The sequence below is a fragment of the Theropithecus gelada genome, chromosome 6, assembly GCF_003255815.1.
Source record: "Theropithecus gelada isolate Dixy chromosome 6, Tgel_1.0, whole genome shotgun sequence".
Taxonomy (NCBI): Eukaryota; Metazoa; Chordata; class Mammalia; order Primates; family Cercopithecidae; genus Theropithecus; species Theropithecus gelada.
Window position 1 is genome coordinate 136,661,402 of NC_037673.1, and position 18,714 is coordinate 136,680,115.

Below are 18,714 nucleotides of genomic sequence, written 5' to 3' on the forward strand. Positions count from 1 at the left end.
TCCCTAAAAAATAAATAAATTTTTTTTAAAAGAATGACTAATTAAATAAAAAACCAAACTGAAAATTTAAAAAAAAAAAAAAAACAGTATTTTTATTGACATGTAAAGATGTCAATACAGTAAGTAAAAACTCACATTTAAAAAATTAGCATGTTGGCCAGGTGTGGTGGCTCACAGCTGTAATCCCTGCACTTTAGGAGGCTGAGGTAGGTGGGTCACTTGAGGTCAGGAGTTCGAGACCAGCCTGGCCTACATGGTGAAACCCCATCTCTACTAAAAATACAAAAAAATTAGCTGGCGTGGTGGCAGGTGCCTGTAATCCCAGCTACTCGGGAGGCTGAGGCAGGAGAATCACTTGAACCCAGGAGGCGGAGGTTGCGGTGTGCCAAGAATGTACCATTGCACTCCAGCCTGGGAGACAGAGTGAGACTCTTGTCTCAAAAAAAAAAAAACAACATGTCATTCCATTTGCAAGATGAAAAAATAAGTAAAATAAAAAAGGATTTACACAAAGATGAAATGGGACTGGAAAAGAAAGAGATAGCTTTTTAAAATTCATTGCTTGAAAAATGTTTCCTCTTGAATCCTCAATTTTTTTTTTTTTTTTTTTTGTGGGGGGAGACAGTCTTGTGCTGTTGCCCAGGCTGGAGTGCAGTGATGCTACCTCAGCTCACTGCAAACTCCGCCTCCAGGGTTCAAGTAATTCTCATGCCTCAACCTCTGGAGTAGCTAGGATTACGGGTGCCTGCCACCACACCCAGTTAATTTAATTTTTGTTATTTCAGCAGTGATAGGATTTTACCACGTTGTCCAGGCTAGTCTCGAACTGCTGACCTCAGGTGATCCAACCACCTCGGCTTCCCAAAGAGTTGGGATTATAGGAGTGAGCCACCATGCCCGGCCAATATTTTCTAAGTATGTAAAAAATTACCAAGTACAAAAATAAGACCTAATCAGGTTAAATATCTTGCCCAGCTTGTATGTATTAGATTAGAATACTTGGTCTTTCTTGTACCATACTATAATGGCTCTAATGTAAGTTATTACAAATATGTGTATATGTGAATACATGTATACAAATAATCCAATCAACCATGGATTAACTAGTTGGTTAAATTTGTTTCTCACAGGAGATACAGGCAAACAATTCTGAAATTGCTTTATATGTGTACTGGGACAAATAAATAAGTAAATGGACAATGGACCACAGGAGCCAGGTTTCTCATGTTAGAGAGAAGTTACAAATAAGCAAGAAAGGAAGGCTAAAATGAACATTGTGGTATCGAAGAGTCGGAGATATCCGTATAAACTCATATTCAGCTTAGTATGTGTACAGCGATGAATAGACACAGAAACAAATGTAGATATGTGCATACACATGAATCAGTAGCATATATACACATATTATCTATTGCTAGTCACCAGAGGGCCTAGAAACAGTAACACCTCAGTAGTAACAAATAAACCCAATGACCAGATATAGGTTTCTAAATAATCATTACGCATTAAAAGGAATCAGGAACCACAGCTTCTTGGAGAAATGACTATAAGGCTCAGCAGGGAAAATACAAGATGAACCTGGAGCACACTGCAGTATGAGGTGGTCAGGAAGTACTGTAAAAACAAAAAGCTAAAGACAAGACAAGCCACAGATGGAAGAAAATATTTGCAAAACACATATCTGATAAAGGACTTGCATCTAAATTATGCAAAGAACTCTTAAAATTCAACAATAAGAAAACAAATGACCATATTTAAAACAGGCAAAAGATCTGACAGACATCTCACCAAAGATAACACAGATGGCAAATAAGCATGTGAAAAGATATTCAACATCATATGTTATTAGGGAACTATAAACTAAAATTATGAGATACTGTCACACACCTAGTATAATGGATAAAATCCAAAACACTGAGAACACCGTATGCTGGTGAAGCTGTGAAGCAACAGAAACTCTCATTCGCTGATGGTGGGAATGCAAAAATGGTACACCCCACTTTGGAAGACAGTTTGGCAGCTTCTTACAAAGCTTAATATATGATCAATTAAATGCACTCCATTATCCAAATGAGTTGAAAACTTCTATGCACATGTGCAAATGTTTACAGCTGCTTCATTTGTAACTGCCAAAACTTGGAACCAACCAAAATATTCTTCAATAAGTGAATGGATAAACTGTCAGTACATCCATACAATAGAATATTATTCAACAACAAAATGAAATGAGGTATCAAGCCACAAAGACACAGAGGAGCCTTAAATGCATATTGCTAAGTCAAAGAAACCAGTATAGTATGAAAGGCTATATACTGCATCATTCCAACGATATGAGATTTTGGAAAAGGCAAAACTATATATAGAAACAGTAAAAAGGTCAGTGGTCACCAGAGAAGAGAGCGCGGAAGGAAGGGGAAGAAGGAAGAACAGGTAGAGCACAAGGGATTTGGAGGAGAGTGAAACTATACTGTATAATAACACAAAGATGACCCCTAATGTAAACTATGGATCTTAGTTAACAATAATTTATCAATATTTTTTCATTAATTGTAACGAATGTGCCACACTAATGCCAGATGTTAATAAGAGAAGAAACAGCGTGGGAGAGAGTGGAAAGGGAGTGAGAGCTCGCTGTTCTTTCTGCTCAATTTTTCTGTAATCTAAAACTACTCTGAAAAAACAAAGTTGCTGGCCGTGCATGGTGGCTCACACCTGTAATCCCAGCACTTGGGGAGGCCAAGGTGGGCAGATCACTTGAGGTCAGTAGTTTGAGACCAGCATGGACAACATGGCAAAACCCTGTCTCTACTAAAAACAAAAAAAAATTAGCCAGACACGGTGGCGGGTACCTGTAGTTCCAGGTACACGCGAGGCTGAGGCAGAGAACTGCTTGAACCCGGAAGGCGGAGTTTGCAGTGAGCTGAGATCAAGCCACTGCACTTCAGCCTAGGCGACAGAGGGAGACTCTGTCTCAGAAAATAATAATAATAATAAAGTTGCCAGGTGCAGTGGCTCACGCCTCTAATCCTAGCACTTTGAGAGGCTGAGGTGAGGGGATCACTTGAGTCCAGGAGTTCAAGACCAGCATGGGCAACATGACAAAATCCCATCTCTACAAAAGAAATTCTAAATTAGCTGGGTTTGGTGGCACATGCCTGTAATCCCAACTATTTGGGAGGCTGAGGTAGAGAACTGCTTGAGCCCAGGAGGTCAAGGGTCCAGTAAGCCACAGTCACACCACTGCATTTCAAGACTGGGAGAAAAAGAAAAGGAGAAAATCTCAAAGAGCTCCCAATGGTCAAAGCAGAATTATTTGAGCAACAAAATAAATAATGTAGTACTAGGTTATAACACAGACATACAGCACCTGGATCCTGCCATGCCTAGACAAAAGCAATCTACAGATCACTGTATGCTCAAATCTAACTCTGAGGGATGCTGCTGCTGCATCTCTGCATTATGCTATCCATGTTTCCCTCATTAACTACTGTATCCATAAATCCCTCCTTCCTCTTTCTTCTCCAGTGCCCATACTACAAGCACTATGCAAGGCTCTCTACTAAACAATCTCTACCCAAAGTCCCTAGGAGAACTCACTTATTTTCAAGGCCTCAACTTAGCTAATAACCCTCAAAATAATATCAACCACTATCACCTGCACTATGTCCAGCATCTATGGTCACTTCCACTTGTATGTTCCATATCACCTCAAATTCAACATGGCCCAAATTAAACTCATTTTATCAACTCACACCAACATTCCCTACAAGCAGTTTCACCATCTCGACTTCAGCTTCCATCAACATCACCATGTGCAAGTCCCAAAACGGCAGATATCCTCCCTATATTTCCAATTTATCACTTGCTTTCATACTGACCCTTCACCTCACTATTCCACTTCCACCACCTTAATTTATGCTCTTATTACTAACCTCCTGAATAGCTTCCTGCCTGCCTATGCTCCCAGACTAAACTCTGCCTAATTCATCCCAAATATATCAATAGTTTTCATATAGCTAGCCCTCAGTTATTGATCACTATTATGATTGTTGATGACTTTGGCAGACACTATTGTTTAACTACCCCATGTCCATTTCCTTTTGTTGATTGAGCCCCAATTTTGTTTGGGTATTCTCTATTTCCCCAAGTAAATCAGGGAAGTAAGTTCTAGGCTGAATCTTGATTGGCCTTACCCAATCATTGCAGTTACATCCCCCAAGATTTAGGCCTTAGCATGTGACTCAGTTTCTGTCATGAAATATAAGTGGGAGACCATTAGAAGACTTCTGGAAAGGTGCTCCCATGAAGGTGACACCAGAAAACATGGCACTTTCTCACTCTGGATGTTGTCATGCCTCAATAAAATCCCTGGAATTCCTGTAGCCAAGCTGAAGATGAAGCTAGCAAGCACAGGGAGAACGGCAGGTCCAGCGTACCAAAATAAGTGGAACTGAAGCCCAGCATACGGCCCCTGAGGAGGCCTGACCTACATGACATGAGTAAATCTCAGAAGCATTAACTCAGTAAAAGTACATGACTCCATTTATATATTGCATCTACATAAAGTTCTAAAACAGAAAAAATTAATCTACAGTCATAGAAATCAGATTAGCAGCAGCTTGGAGCCAGGATTAAGGAAGGAGACGATTGAGTTGAAAGAAGCAAGAAAGTTTTTAGAGTGATGAAAATGTTCTTTATCGTGATTGCGGTGGTTACATTTGTCAAAATTCACCCAACTGTACTCCTAAAACGAACGCATTTCATTCTATACAAGTTATAACTCAATAATACTGATTCTTTAAGAAAGACATTGGATACCATGGAGGGTAGAAGAAGGAGAAAAAAAGAAAGGCAAATAGTATCATTGTCGCCAGATGGTGACGTACGATGGAGAAAAATAAAGCCAACAAGGGGCAAATAAGTGTGGGTGCTGGTTAGGTGTGTACTTTTAAATAGGATGGTCATGAAAGGCCTCATTCCCTTTTTAGAAACGACCTGAAGGAAGAGAAAAGGTAAGCCACTTAGATACCTGGAAGAAGGCTTCAGGCAGAGAAACTGGCAAGTGCAAAAGACTTGGTCTTTTTCACTGATGAAACGGGAGGCCATTTGACTACAGTGATCTTCACTTACATTTTAAAATGATTACTCTGGCTGATCAGTTGAAAACAGCCAAGGGTTAAGGACAGAAGCAAGGAGCCTGCCTAGTTAGGAAGCAATTGCCATCAACCAATGGTAAATTAGACCAGGGTGGTGGTAAGCAGAAGTCTTCAGATTCTGAACAAAATTTAAAGATAGAGTCAATAGTATTTGATAATGAGCTAAACATAAGATTGAAAGAGAGGGGCCAAGGGTGACTCCAAGATTTGGAAAAACTTGAAGGGTGGAAAACCCACTTAGTAATACTGAGAGAGAAGATGGTTTGTTTGTAAACAGCGAAAATTTTATTTTGGCCAAGTTAATTCTGAGATGCCTATTAGACCATCACATGAAGATGTAAGGTAGGCAGCTGAATATACAAGTCTGGAGTTCAGAGAAGGGGTCTAAGTTAAAGATTAAAAATCTGGGAGTTGTCAGTACATAAAAATGCATTTAGAGGCCGGGCACGGTGGCTCAAGCCTGTAATCCCAGCACTTTGGGAGGCCGAGACGGGTGGATCACGAGGTCAGGAGATCGAGACCATCCTGGCTAACACGGTGAAACCCCGTCTCTACTAAAAAAATACAAAACACTAGCCGGGCGAGGTGGCGGGCGCCTGTAGTCCCAGCTACTCGGGAGGTTGAGGCAGGAGAATGGTGTAAACCTGGGAGGCGGAGCTTGCAGTGAGCTGAGATCCGGCCACTGCACTCCAGCCTGGGAGACAGAGCGAGACTCAGTCTCAAAAAAAAAAAAATGCATTTAGAGACACTCCTGGATGAGATTATTAAGAGACTGAGTACATATAGACCAAAAAAAAGAAAAAAAATCCAAGGGATAAGTCCGAAGTCAATTTAATACTTACAGATGCAAAAGAAATGAAGATAGTAAAGGAGGCTGAGAAGGAATGGACAGTGAGGTAGCAGGAATACCAAGAAGTGGTATCCTGCAAGCCAACGTAAGAAAGTGCTTCAAGGAAGAAAGATCAACAGGATCAAATGCTACTGATAGGTCGAATAAGATGAGGACTGAGAACTCACTGGAATTATTGGAGAATCACTGTCCCTTCCAGAACCCAATCCCATATAAGCATTCCTTGTTCCAGTAGAGTAACACACACTGCTATGTGCAATTTTTACTAATTAAAAATTACTGCCTATTTTTAAATCAAAACTATTGAAGCAGTAGTATGTTTATCTATTTTAAACATGATGTTTATTTCGGGTTACTATTTGGTATTCTAAGTATTCCGGTAAGTAAGCACCTCTGATGTTTACCACTTTTACTCTGGCTTCATCAAACCCCAAACATTTCCACATATAGGCAGTGAGTTATTCCACAACTTTTTCCAAGATATGATCTTTATTTTACTAGTAAGTTAAAATATAGCAATAGATAAAATGTTTTAAAATTACTATCCAATGAGTATTAGAGGACAGATAGAGAGCAGAGTACTCCTGGTACAAAAGCAGAATGTAATAGAGAAATATAAATATACTTGGGCACAAATGCCAAAGTCTCAGTCAGACACACACATACAGGATGCATACTGTGATCCAAATCTTTTTACTCTGAGCCAGTGTAAAGGTTGGGCTTAGGGCAGTCATGCTCTTATCTATTTAAAGATACGTTTTTGATACTAGGCTTCTGTTGCTGTACAAATTTTGGTTTCAGAATATTTCAAGTCCTCTTCAAAGCAAAAAGGATAGTGGCCTCCAAGTAATCTAGTTCATTTCAAGACAACTGATCTACTGCAAAACAAGAGTTGGTAATAAGAGTTCCTGGCCAGGACAATGAAATAACATTCTCCCAGACAGGTCCATTTGAACTTAAATTATATAAATAAAATAAGCATACACTCTTCACAGAAGCATGGGCACTAATGGTACATGTAACACACTAGTAATCCTAATTATTTCATGAGAGTAAAGGATATTTGCAGTTAACAGCAGTTCCTGATATTAGAAATAAAAAAGAATGACAAAAGGCATTACCAAGTATGTGTTCGTATATATGAACTGACACACCTTCTAAGTCAGTATTTTTCTGAGCTCCTTCTTGGACATTTCATTAAGCAGATTATGTTCCTTGACATCAACATTTCAGTTCTCTCTCTCAGATTAGACAGTAAGTTATTCCTAACTTTGCACTATGAGATAAGTGGCAGCTAAAATCAGAAGATTCTTGTTATGGCTTAAAATTGACTGTTTTTGGTGAAATTCAGCTAATTAAGTCAGGTACAGAACACAATTCGTCAGTGACAAAGTAACAGTTCAAGACTGCTGCTACCTTAATTTTTTTACATAGGAACAGGAAGCAAATGGTACTTTTTTTTTTTTTTTTTTTGAGACTGAGTCTTGCTCTGTCGCCCAGGCTGGAGTGCAGTGGCCAGATTTCAGCTCACTGCAAGCTCCGCCTCCCGGGTTCACGCCATTTTCCTGCCTCAGCCTCCGGAGTAGCTGGGACTACAGGCGCCCGCCACCTCGCCCGGCTTGTTTTTTGTATTTTTTAGTAGAGACGGGGTTTCACCGGGTTAGCCAGGATGGTCTTGATCTCCTGACCTTGTGATCCGCCCGTCTCGGCCTCCCAAAGTGCTGGGATTACAGGCTTGAGCCACCGCGCCCGGCCTATCTTTCGCTCAGTTGCTTATCATCGACTGGAAAACACTGTAGTATCCTGAAAATGACTGCCACTTTTCATACAACAAAGGTTGATTTGTTTAATCCTTTGTCAGTTTAAAAAAAAAAAAAAAAAAAAAAAAGGCCAGGTCTTCTGATGTCAGGAAATGCAGAAGCAAGCAAAGTCCACCAAGTAGCTAAATGAATCAATTACATTTATGTTTTTAAAACAGGTCCAAAGCCTAAAATAAGTAACCCCATAACAAGTTTATTTTAGTATGTTTGTACTCTCCACGATAACAGACTTCTTTTCCCTTTAACAATAGACATCTAATTAACATAATATTTTCAAAATTAATTTCCTGTGTTTTGGTGAGAATCTTTAGACTCTGGGGCATATGGGAGGGGAAGCAGGGAAAGAATTATTAAAAAGTACTCATCTGCAGAAGAAACAGGACTATGTAATTCTTACGCAAATGTTTGTTAACTCCCTCTGGCACAAAAACAGTGACGTTATTCTAGACAGCAGCAGAGCAGAGTTATAATGAACATCAAGTTTTTAAATCACTGACAACTTAAGGAAATTAAGAATATTACTTAAAAATGAACATCAAGCTTTTAAATCACTGACAACTTAAGGAAATTAAGAATATTACTTAAAAATCTCCTCTCCCCAGAGTACTAAATCTGCGTAAGAGGAGAGTGTGCCCATCTGGGTTTATATACATATTCAACGTCAACAAAACTGAAGTCATTTTTCCCTGCACAACAGGAAAAGTTGTTGTTGTTTTCCCTTAGAACTCTGGGCAATGAAAGCCATGACTTTAAATGGCTCTGTATAAAAACACAAGAAGGGTGGGTCATGTTCTATTAGTAAAAGCAGCTGAACACCGAGAACTTCTCTTCCTTTAAGTAAAATCTAAAAAAAAAAATTTTTAATCTAAAAAATAATCTCATCTTACTTTTGACAACTATCTTCGCTTCACTTTCTCTAAAATACAGATTAATACCTTTAAAGAGGGTATAAAAGGAATTTATAAATTTGCATTTGCAATGTGACTCTCACACCAAAAGTCATCTCACACATTATTTTTTTCCCTGTAGTATGCACTAAATAAAATATCCAAACTTGATTCTGCTGAGAGCAACAATATAAACTATTTTTACTATAGTATCAACAGTATTTATCAACAATATCAATAATATTTACTATACTAAGATTTGTAAAATTTCATTTCCTAATCTCTTAGCAATAAAATATAGTATGACCATTTCTTCAGTTTTAAAATTACCTCAGATTGACTGGAAGACCAACTCTACAGCTACATGAAATTGTAAAAGGGTTGCAAAACTTGAAGCAGCACGAGCATACCCCTTTCTACTAATATTTAACATAACTAAGGGAAGCTGCAAATATTTCATCCCACCTTTACTAAATGCCACGATTCAAATTATAGGTCAACACCCAAACTAACAAGTACAATCACAACAAAACTAATATAACATTTTAAACAAAGGGCAGTTCAGCCAAGCTGTCATAAAGAGTTTAGATTTCTACAACCTAAACAGTTGAAAAACTGCTTATTTAGATTTTTTTTTTTAATTTGTTACCTATCAGGAATACACCTACTGTTTCACTTTCTACTCATGCCACATTTATCTTAAGTTCTACATTTCTGTATCTTTCTACCATTAGAGATCAACCATTAAATTACTTCAACAAGTAGAAATAGTAACACCGCTCCCAAACAGAAATTTTTGCATTGCTAGACACTTATCTAGTTGGCAGATTTATACCATTGTTCATTCTTAGTTCCTTAAATGTAAAAAATACCCACAGAATGGTAGCATACCTCTAAATCAGTTTAAATATGGTACAAAGTTATTTTTAGTTAGGTTCAAGTTTTAAAAAGGTACTAATTGTTCTTTTTAAAGGCTAATCTACTCAAGTTCCTCTTATATCAAAAAAAAAGTTAATTTGTCTCTTTTGGAAAAAAGAAATGTTATTTATGTAATGCTCAAGCAAAAAGGATGTTCAAATAATAGATCTGACATCAAATCAGGGTTAGGATCATACTTATTGTTCATAAAAATAAGTTTGACATTTATTCTAATGATGGTCCTTTCAAACACTAGTATGGTCAAATGTCATTTATGTGTACTTTCAAATGTAATTCTTATTTTTAAAATACTCCTATCCTCTACCATGCAAGGCAGAAAAGGAAAAAAACCCCCACACAAGCAATTATAAACATTTTTATCCATGAAAAATACATACAAGAAATATTCACATAACATTTGAGATTTGTCTATTCCCTCCTTGCATGCTAGAAAGATGCAAAGACAAACACTTCCAAATATTCAGACAGATCATTCCCCAGTTGTAACTTTCATCATAGTTCTCAAAGCAGTATGGTGAGGTCAGCTCACAAACAGCTTAAGTAGCAAAACCAGAAATTGGTGGTAGTAGTATCAGGCTACATAACAGCCTCTCTAAAGAATATGAAGTAAGAGAACTAAAATGTGCTGGCAACATGCCAAAAGACTGGATGGAATATAGCTTTAAGCAACACTCAGAGCTTACAGTATATAGCAATTCATCATCTCTTATCCTGTAGCTTGACTTTCCTTGTTTTAAACCAAAAATAGCCACATATAAGAGGTATTTAACACTACAAAATGTGTCCATACTTATGAAATGAAAGATATCTGGGCCTGCAATGATTTGTTTAACTAAATACATACCCTAAAAAAAAAACCTCTGACTTACATTCTATGCGAAGATGAGGAAGGTAAAACGGATAAAAATATATTGATATTATTATGCATAAAATAGCCTTTATTCTCTAAGGATTATACTACCCTCAAGCATAATCTTGAAGCTTTCAGTTTTCTGTATTTTCAGTTCTGAGTATCTCTTCCACTGGCTGGTATTTAGAATTAGACAACCTTCTAAATATATTTAATAAAGAATTAATCCTGTCAGATCAGAGGACATGATTTTGGGCAGATATAATTTTTTTGACCTTAGTCAAAATATGTTACTTTTATAATTTCATCTTACATGGATCATATATTAAAATAGGATAATAAACTCATTCTTAAGTGTCTGACACTTTCTAAAATACTTTTTTTCTAAGAAACCAAAAGAAAAAAGTTATTTTAGGCAAGAAAAAAGAATCAGATTCAATTCAAATCAATACACATTTAACAGCTATTTTGTGCCAGACATTATACTGAGAATGAGAAAACAAAGATAATATATATATATGGTCTCCCAGAGCTGACAATCTGGTTGGGAAGACCGACCCATTTAAACACACCTACACACTCAATGTGCTTTACTAGCCGTAGGAACAAAAGCCCTGCTATCACCAAGGAAAGAGTGAATGAGTCTGCCCCAGGGGCTGGAAAAATCTTCAGAGGCAAAGTAAGAGTGGAGCTATGTTTTGAAGGATGAGAATTTCACAAGTAAAAAAGGAATATTGCCAGCCAAGCACAATGTTATTCTCCAAAGACTGAGCAAAAGCAAAAAAGCACAAAAACATAACATGTGTGAGGAAATCTATGTGGCAAGGGTAGGATAACAATTTCTGGTACATGTGCTACTACTCTTCTACCCTCACTGTGTAACTGACATCACCAATCAATTAAAGTATGTTTAAAACCCATTTGACACCTCAAAATTCTTCTCAACACATAACACAAACTAGTAGAAGGTAGGTCCATGAGATGAAATATACATGCTATCCTAACCCTGAAAAAAGAAAGTGGCGGGACCTGAGGCAAAGGGCAAATTAAGAACAGATTATGAATAACCATGAATGCAAGGTCAACAAGTTTGGATTTTATCCTGTGAACAACAGAGGATGAACAAAGGATTTTATGAAGAATATTAACGTGATTAATTCTGGCAGATAAGTGAAGAATGGATTTGGACAGACAGAATGAAGGCAGGAAGAAAGAACAGTTAAGATGCTATCATAAAAGTCCAGGCAAGAAGCAATGAGACCCTAATTTCAGCAATGGGAAAATCCACCGCAGGTTCTAAAAGAAAAATGAAGTTTTGGATTTTATTATCTGTGGTTTTAAAATGAAACTTCGGGAAAAAGTAATATTCTAATCAGAATTCCCAAATAACACTCAAAAAGGAAAAGAAAAAAACAAATTAAGGTAAAGACTAGAATTAAAGAAGTGAATCACAATGATACCCAAAATTACTCAAGACTATAAATTCAGAAATAGATATTTCAGGTTTAGCATCAAGAAAGAGAACATCCTCATGACCAGACTAATACTCAGCAAGTCTTTTCTTCCTCTCAGGGCACTAATACGCTAGCCAAACAACAAACGCTATTCACCTTACATGCCCCTACAATGCAGGGTCAAACTCATACTCCTGATGAGATGCAGACAGCACAAAAGTCAAATTTAAAACAGAAGTCTGAAATCATGTAGAAGCTCAACTTTATTCAAACATTTAAAACTCCACATTTCTTTTAAGAAACATAATTTATATGAAATAAACCTTCTGGAAATAATACCATTCTACCATTAATTAATTCATATCCTAGCCTTTAAACTCTAAAATTCTTTGTATGGAAAACAACCTATCTGTAGCACTTTGGACAATACGTACAAAAAACAACTCTCCTAACACTTCTGCAGAACGTTTAATAAATGAAACTATTCTAATTAAAAATTAAAACTTCACAGTAGCTCAAAGGCCCAAAGGGAGTGAAACGGTTTTTCTATTTTGAAAAAGGAATTCTTTAGCTATTGCAAACAAAGGCTAGTGCAGTGATGTGAAATCCAAGTACAACATGTTAATAAAGCTGGCATTACTGTTTTAAGACCTAAGGATATTCACATTAAGGATAAAATTATCCTGTAGTGAATGCCAACAATGCATTTCATACTACACAGACACATATTCAAGGGTTCTACTTTGTTCTCATCCCAATTCTTTTGTGTCCCAGTAACAAACTCTCAAATTGGGATCCTTATCCTCTTAAGCTAAAATGAAATAAGCTTGGACATAAAATTTACTTGTGCTATGTTATTCATTCTGAGAAAGCAAATCAGATGAACAATTTAACATAATCTAATTCTGAACCAAAAAGATATGGATTAGTCAGTGATGAGCAGGGTCTACTTCTCATGATGTCATTCCAAAGCCATTATTAAATTTTACACATGTTATTCTTTCTTCAAATCAATCACAAAACAAGTCATCCCATGACTGAGGTCAAATTCCATTCTAACTAAAAGATCTCCAAACCTGAAGTAATGGTCTACTTACTAAGTAATACTCAAAGACCAAATTCCAGAAAAACCCTCCTCCTGTACCTCCCCCCAACTTAAAAAAAAAAATCTGTCTTCTCCTTTTAGCTCACTGTAGTGGAATGTGACCTGTACTTAAGGGCTTTTCCATTCCTTCTTTTCTGCTTAAAGAATAGGAAGCAGACCTGTTCTCTCACAAGGGTAATATGCTTTTAAAAGGAAAAAAAGTGAAATGTACGAAGTTAATTGTGTATTAATTAGAACAAACAAAAGTAAAATAATTTACTAGATTTCTCACATGTGAGTTGTCCTCCTACTAGAACAACGCATGACACTTAGAGTGAGTGTATTTTTTTTTTTTTTTTGAGGCAGAGTTTCACTCTTGTTGCCCAGGCTGGAGTGCAATGGCGCAATCTCGGCTCACTGCAACCTCCACCTCCCAGTTTCGAGCAGTTCTCCTGCCTCAGCCTCATGAGTAACTGTGATTACAGGTGTGCGCCACCACGCCTCGCTAATTTTTATATTTTTAGTAGAGATGGGGTTTCCCCATGTTGGCCAGGCTGGTCTCAAACCCCTAACCTCAGGGGATCCACCCACCTCGGCCTCCCAAAGTGCTGAGATTACAGGCATGAGCCACCACGCTTGGCCAGAATGAGTGTATTTAAATGACAATTGAATCTTTATTTTTATTTTATAACACTGATCAGATATCAGAAAGATTTACGATTTGTATCACTCCTAATAAATTAAGTAGGGAAGAGGAGGTTAAAACTGCACCTACTTAAATAAATCTTCTTCACATACAATATAACATTGCTATAAACATTTTTCATGATAAATCATTTTTATTACTGAACTTACACACTTAAGTACGTAATTATAGACAGAACAGGAAAGTAAGCACTTAAGAAACGTACTTCAAGGCCAGGGACGGTGGCTCACGCCTGTAATCCCAGCACTTTGGGAGGCCAAGGTGGGCGGATCAAGAGGTCAAGAGATTGAGACCATCCTGGCCAACACGGTAAAATCCCATTTCTACTAAAAATACAAAAATTAGCTGGGTGTGGTAGCACGTGCCTGTAGTCCAAGCTACTCAGGAGGCTGAGGCAGAATTGCTTGAACCCAGGAGGTGGAGGTTGCAGTGAGCCGGGATCACACCACTGCACTCCAGCCTGGCAACAGAGTGAGACTCTATCTCAAAAAAAGAAAAAAAAGGACTTTGAAGTCTAAAATTAAACACTTTAATTAATGTACCTGAAGTTCAGCTCCTTTTTAAAAAAAGCAAGCATTTAATTGGACAATCTTTAAAGTTAATTCTAAGATACTTTAACCTGCCGGGCGTGGTGGCTCACACCTGTAATCCAGCACTTTGGGAGGCTGAGGTGGGCGGATCACGAGGTCAGGAGTTGGAGACCATCCTGGCCAATATGGTAAAATCTGTCTACTAAAAATACAAAAATTAGCTGGATGTGGTGGGGTGCGCCTGTAATCCCAGCTACTCAGGAGGCTGAAGCAAGCGAATCGCTTGAACCCAGGAGACAGAGGTTGCAGTGAGCCAAGATCGGGCCATTGCACTCCAGCCTGGGTGATATAGCAAGACTCCGTCTCAAAAAAAAAAAAAAAGATACTTTAAACCAAGGGTTTTTTTGTTTTGTTTGAGACAGAGTCTAGCTCTGTTGCCCAGGCTGGTGTGCAATGGGCACACCTCCAGGGTTCAAGTGACTCTCCTGCTTCAGTCTCCCAAGTAGCTGAGACTATAGGTAAGTACCACCACGCTCAGCTAATCTTTTTTTTTTTTTTTTTTTTTCAGCTAATCTTTGTATTTGTGGTAGACACAGGGTTTCACCATATTGGCCAAGCTGCCCTCAAGTGATCCACTCACCATGGCCTCCCAAAGTGCCGAGATTACAGGCATGAACTACCACGCCTGGCCTAACCCAAGTTTTAAGACGAACACATTCTATTTAATTTGGACAAAAGCACTCCCAAAATAACTCCGTCAAAGACACATTTTACTTACATTCTTCCTACACCTTCATACATGTTAGTCTCATCTACCAAAGTCATGATCTCTGTATCTGTAAGATGTGCATGCTTTTTCGTTCTGTTTAGCTGTTCAATCTGTATGTCTGCGAGCTTCACCTTCTGTTGAGTGTCAATAACTTTGGCTTGAAGCTCTGTGAAGGCCTAATAAAAACAAGTCCATGATTTAGTAGGTTAAACATTTTACAGGAAACATTTATGTCAAATCCAAATACATTAAAACAAAACATGCTAGCCAGAGACAAAGTTGTGAAATTTACCAAATATCAATAAGTCAACATAACTGTAAACGATCAAGTCACTATACTAAATACTGAATTTACACTCATCAGAAGATACAATCAGTGTGAAGCAAAACAAATGCACATTAAATAATAACCATATTAAGAAGCAGGTATTCAAGGAGTAGTAAAAGAAATAAACGCAATAGTCAAGGATGAAACCCAGAGATTCAAAACAAGAACCATAAAAGTAATAACTCACTACATTTGTATTGCACAATTAGGTTTCAAAGCACTTTCACACATTAGTTTGAAATATTAATATGGGAGGCCGGGTGCGGTGGCTCAAGCCTGTAATCCCAGCACTTTGGGAGACCGAGACGGGTGGATCACGAGGTCAGGAGATCGAGACCATCCTGGCTAACATGGTGAAACCCCATCTCTACTAAAAATACAAAAAACTAGCCGGGCGAGGTGGCGGGCGCCTGTAGTCCCAGCTACTCCGGAGGCTGAGGCAGGAGAATGGCGTAAACCCGGGAGGTGGAGGTTGCAGTGAGCTGAGATCCGGCCACTGCACTCCAGCCTGGGCGACAGAGCAAGACTCCGTCTCAAAAAAAAAAAAAGAAATATTAATATGGGAATATTAATATAAGAATATTAATGAGGAAATATAATATCTAATTTATGCCTCTCAATAATGCCATGAGTTAGCATTGGCAGTTTCATCATCCACAATTTACAAATTAAGTAACTAAATGAGTTAAGAGATATAAGTGGCTTGCACAAGTTTGAACAACTATTAGAGGGAAAGGGAGGTGTATTTAAAGACATTTCTTCTAACCCCTTAGTTCAGCAATCTTTCCATTCCACTGTCTATAGTAATATTCATAATATGAACATTTTTAAGAGGAAGACCAAAAAGATAGAAAAAATGGAAAGCACTGGCAAAATAATTGCATCAGGCCAAATTTGACCCTTGCGTACACTTAGTTAACTGGAAAATAAACAGTTCTTGGATACTCTTGTTGAAGTGCCTGGAATGACTTTCACATGCTGTCAAATTTGTGCCTTAATAATAACATTTGTGACTGCAATGTACAGCAAAGGTTACTACATAATTTTTATTGTGACCTTGTTTTCACCTACTAGTAAGATTTTGAAAGATTTACTTTGGAGAAGGGGAGGGGCCTGAAATGTCCTATTTGTCTCCACCCAAAAAACGGACCCTGTAACAACATTAGAAGATAAAACCTTTAAACAAGTTTTTAAATTAATCATTTGTCAAAATTATTCAGTTTAAGTTTGTAATCATTTTCTTAGTTTGCATTCACTGTCCACATTTTTCAAATGTAGCAACAAATTCAAAAGTACCAGGAGGAAAATCCATTCACTAAACCCTGATTTAAATCGGTACTTTTAATTTAAAAAAAGGTAAATTTTTAGAATGCACAATTTTGTTTTGAAATGTAAAATTTCAGGTATTATCTGACTGCTCTGTACAGCTTGCTAAGGAAGCTAGTATACCGTTAAAGATGAGCTAGTACACTGTTAAAGATGAGAGAATTCCACCTAAGAGCTAAATTTACAAGATTCAAGACAAGAACAAAAGCAAGACACAAACACATAATATCCTCAGAACCATAACAAAAGCTTCATTTGTTAGAAGCAACAGCTATTTCGGCTGTCCTATTTCTTTTGCACAAGTTGACCAGAGAGACAGTCTTAACTAAGATGTTGCTCATCTGAAGAATCCAAAATAGTGATCAAAAAAGTGTGAGGTAGCCGGGCGCGGTGGCTTACGCCTGTAATCCCAGCACTTTGAGAAGCCGAGGCGGGCAGATCACGAGGTCAGGAGATCGAGACCATCCTGGCTAACACGGTGAAACCCCGTCTCTACCAAAAATACAAAAAATTAGCCGGGCGAGGTGGCGGGCCCCTGTAGTCCCAGCTACTCTGGAGGCTGAAGCAGGAGAATGGCATGAACCCGGGAGGCGGAGCTTGCAGTGAGCCGAGATCGCGCCACTGCACTCCAGCCTGCGCAGACTCTGTCTCAAAAAAAAAAAAAAAAAAAAAAAAAGTATGAGGTAAGACAGAGAATACTGGATTCTAGTCCCAACCTCTGACAGACTCTTCTAGCACTGGTTCCTTTTCTAGAAAAGTAGATTTAAAATAGATAAATTCTAGAGTCCTTTCCAATCCACCCCACCGCACAAAGCATACTGGTTTGGGGTCATTAGTGGTGTTAGAATGCTGATCATTCTTAGACAGCAAAAATATGAGTAACAACACATTATAAGCAACTGAGGAAAGCAGGAAACCCAATTCCTTCTGATACCGGTTTTATTTGGAAAACTTTACTGGTTTTGTTGTTTTTTTGACAAGTCCTTCAAAAGAAGGTTTTGTTTTGTTTTCTTTTTTTCTTTTTTTGACAAGTCCTTAAAAAGAAGGGGGGGGGGGGGCAAAATCCTGAAATGAACATTGCTGTTACAATGCCTGGTTTTCCGAACTGTAGATACCGCAACCTTTCAAGGTATAGAACCGAATAAACGGCCTAAAAACAAAGGTTGGACTTGGAGTTTTTCAAAGCAAATGAGGCAGAATTACGGATGCCACAACTCAGGCAAGGGGTCCGAAGGCACCCCCATTTGAAATGCTCTCTTTGGTTCTTACTATGAAAGTGAGTCCCTGAAGCCTCCAAACGCAACGAAAGCTCTCTAGAGCTCAGAAAGACTGCACAGGCCCGAGATAGGCCCGCAGACTTACCTCACCCAAACCGGCTCCTACCCAGCAAGAGCCGCTCGCCCCCCACCCCAGTTTACGGAGACGCAGTGCGGCCTTAGGACTCTGGGAAACCATTCCCTAGTCCACTGGACCCTCCTTCCTTATGCAAGGCTCGTGCCTCACTCGATATTCTTGCCTATAGTCCCCTCAGCCTCCAAAGAGAAGGCCTCCGCCTGCCCAAGACCCTCTTTTACCTTCTTCAACTCAAGATCCACGGGGGCGGCCATGTTGGTGCACTGTATGCGCCTGCGCAGTGGGAGTTGGCCTGAAAGAGGGTGGGGGAAGGGCGCGCCTTACTTTGTGCATCCGTCCTTCTTCTGCGCCTGCGCATGAGTTGGACTAACCGGGCTTCCTACCTTTCTATGAGAATTGATTAACCCCTGAAATATTTGGGTTTCGGATTCAGTGTCTCCACTATCTGACCGGTCAGGTCTGGCTTGCTCCTCCACATCTTCCAGACATAGCCCAACGCGCAGATTTCCCATGTGGCTTTAAGCAGTTTGCCAGCTAGCTTAGTATATGCTGCTAAACTGGGATGTATGTAGATGAGGTCAAACCCTCATCAGTCGATCAGAGTCCTTCAGCTAGTCGCTGTGCTGTCAGGGATCAGTAAGAATAAGTCCAGAACCTCAGGC

The 18,714-nt window shown here is 38.7% G+C and overlaps 1 protein-coding gene across 2 annotated transcripts in view; it reads right to left on the reverse strand.

Moving 5' to 3' along the window:
* PFDN1 (prefoldin subunit 1) overlaps positions 1 to 18,348 on the reverse strand; it is a 59,776-nt gene extending 41,428 nt beyond the window's left edge. The window contains exons 1-2 of one of the 2 annotated variants that reach the window (XM_025387313.1): positions 18,274 to 18,348; positions 15,055 to 15,221 (exon numbers count right to left, since the gene is read on the reverse strand). In XM_025387313.1, the coding sequence (XP_025243098.1) occupies positions 15,055 to 15,221; positions 18,274 to 18,306 (200 nt within the window). In that variant the 5' untranslated portion in view covers positions 18,307 to 18,348. The remainder of the gene's footprint in view (positions 1 to 15,054; positions 15,222 to 18,273) is intronic. The other variant, XM_025387314.1, reaches the window with a different exon arrangement.
* Between the last annotated feature and the right edge of the window lie 366 nt (positions 18,349 to 18,714).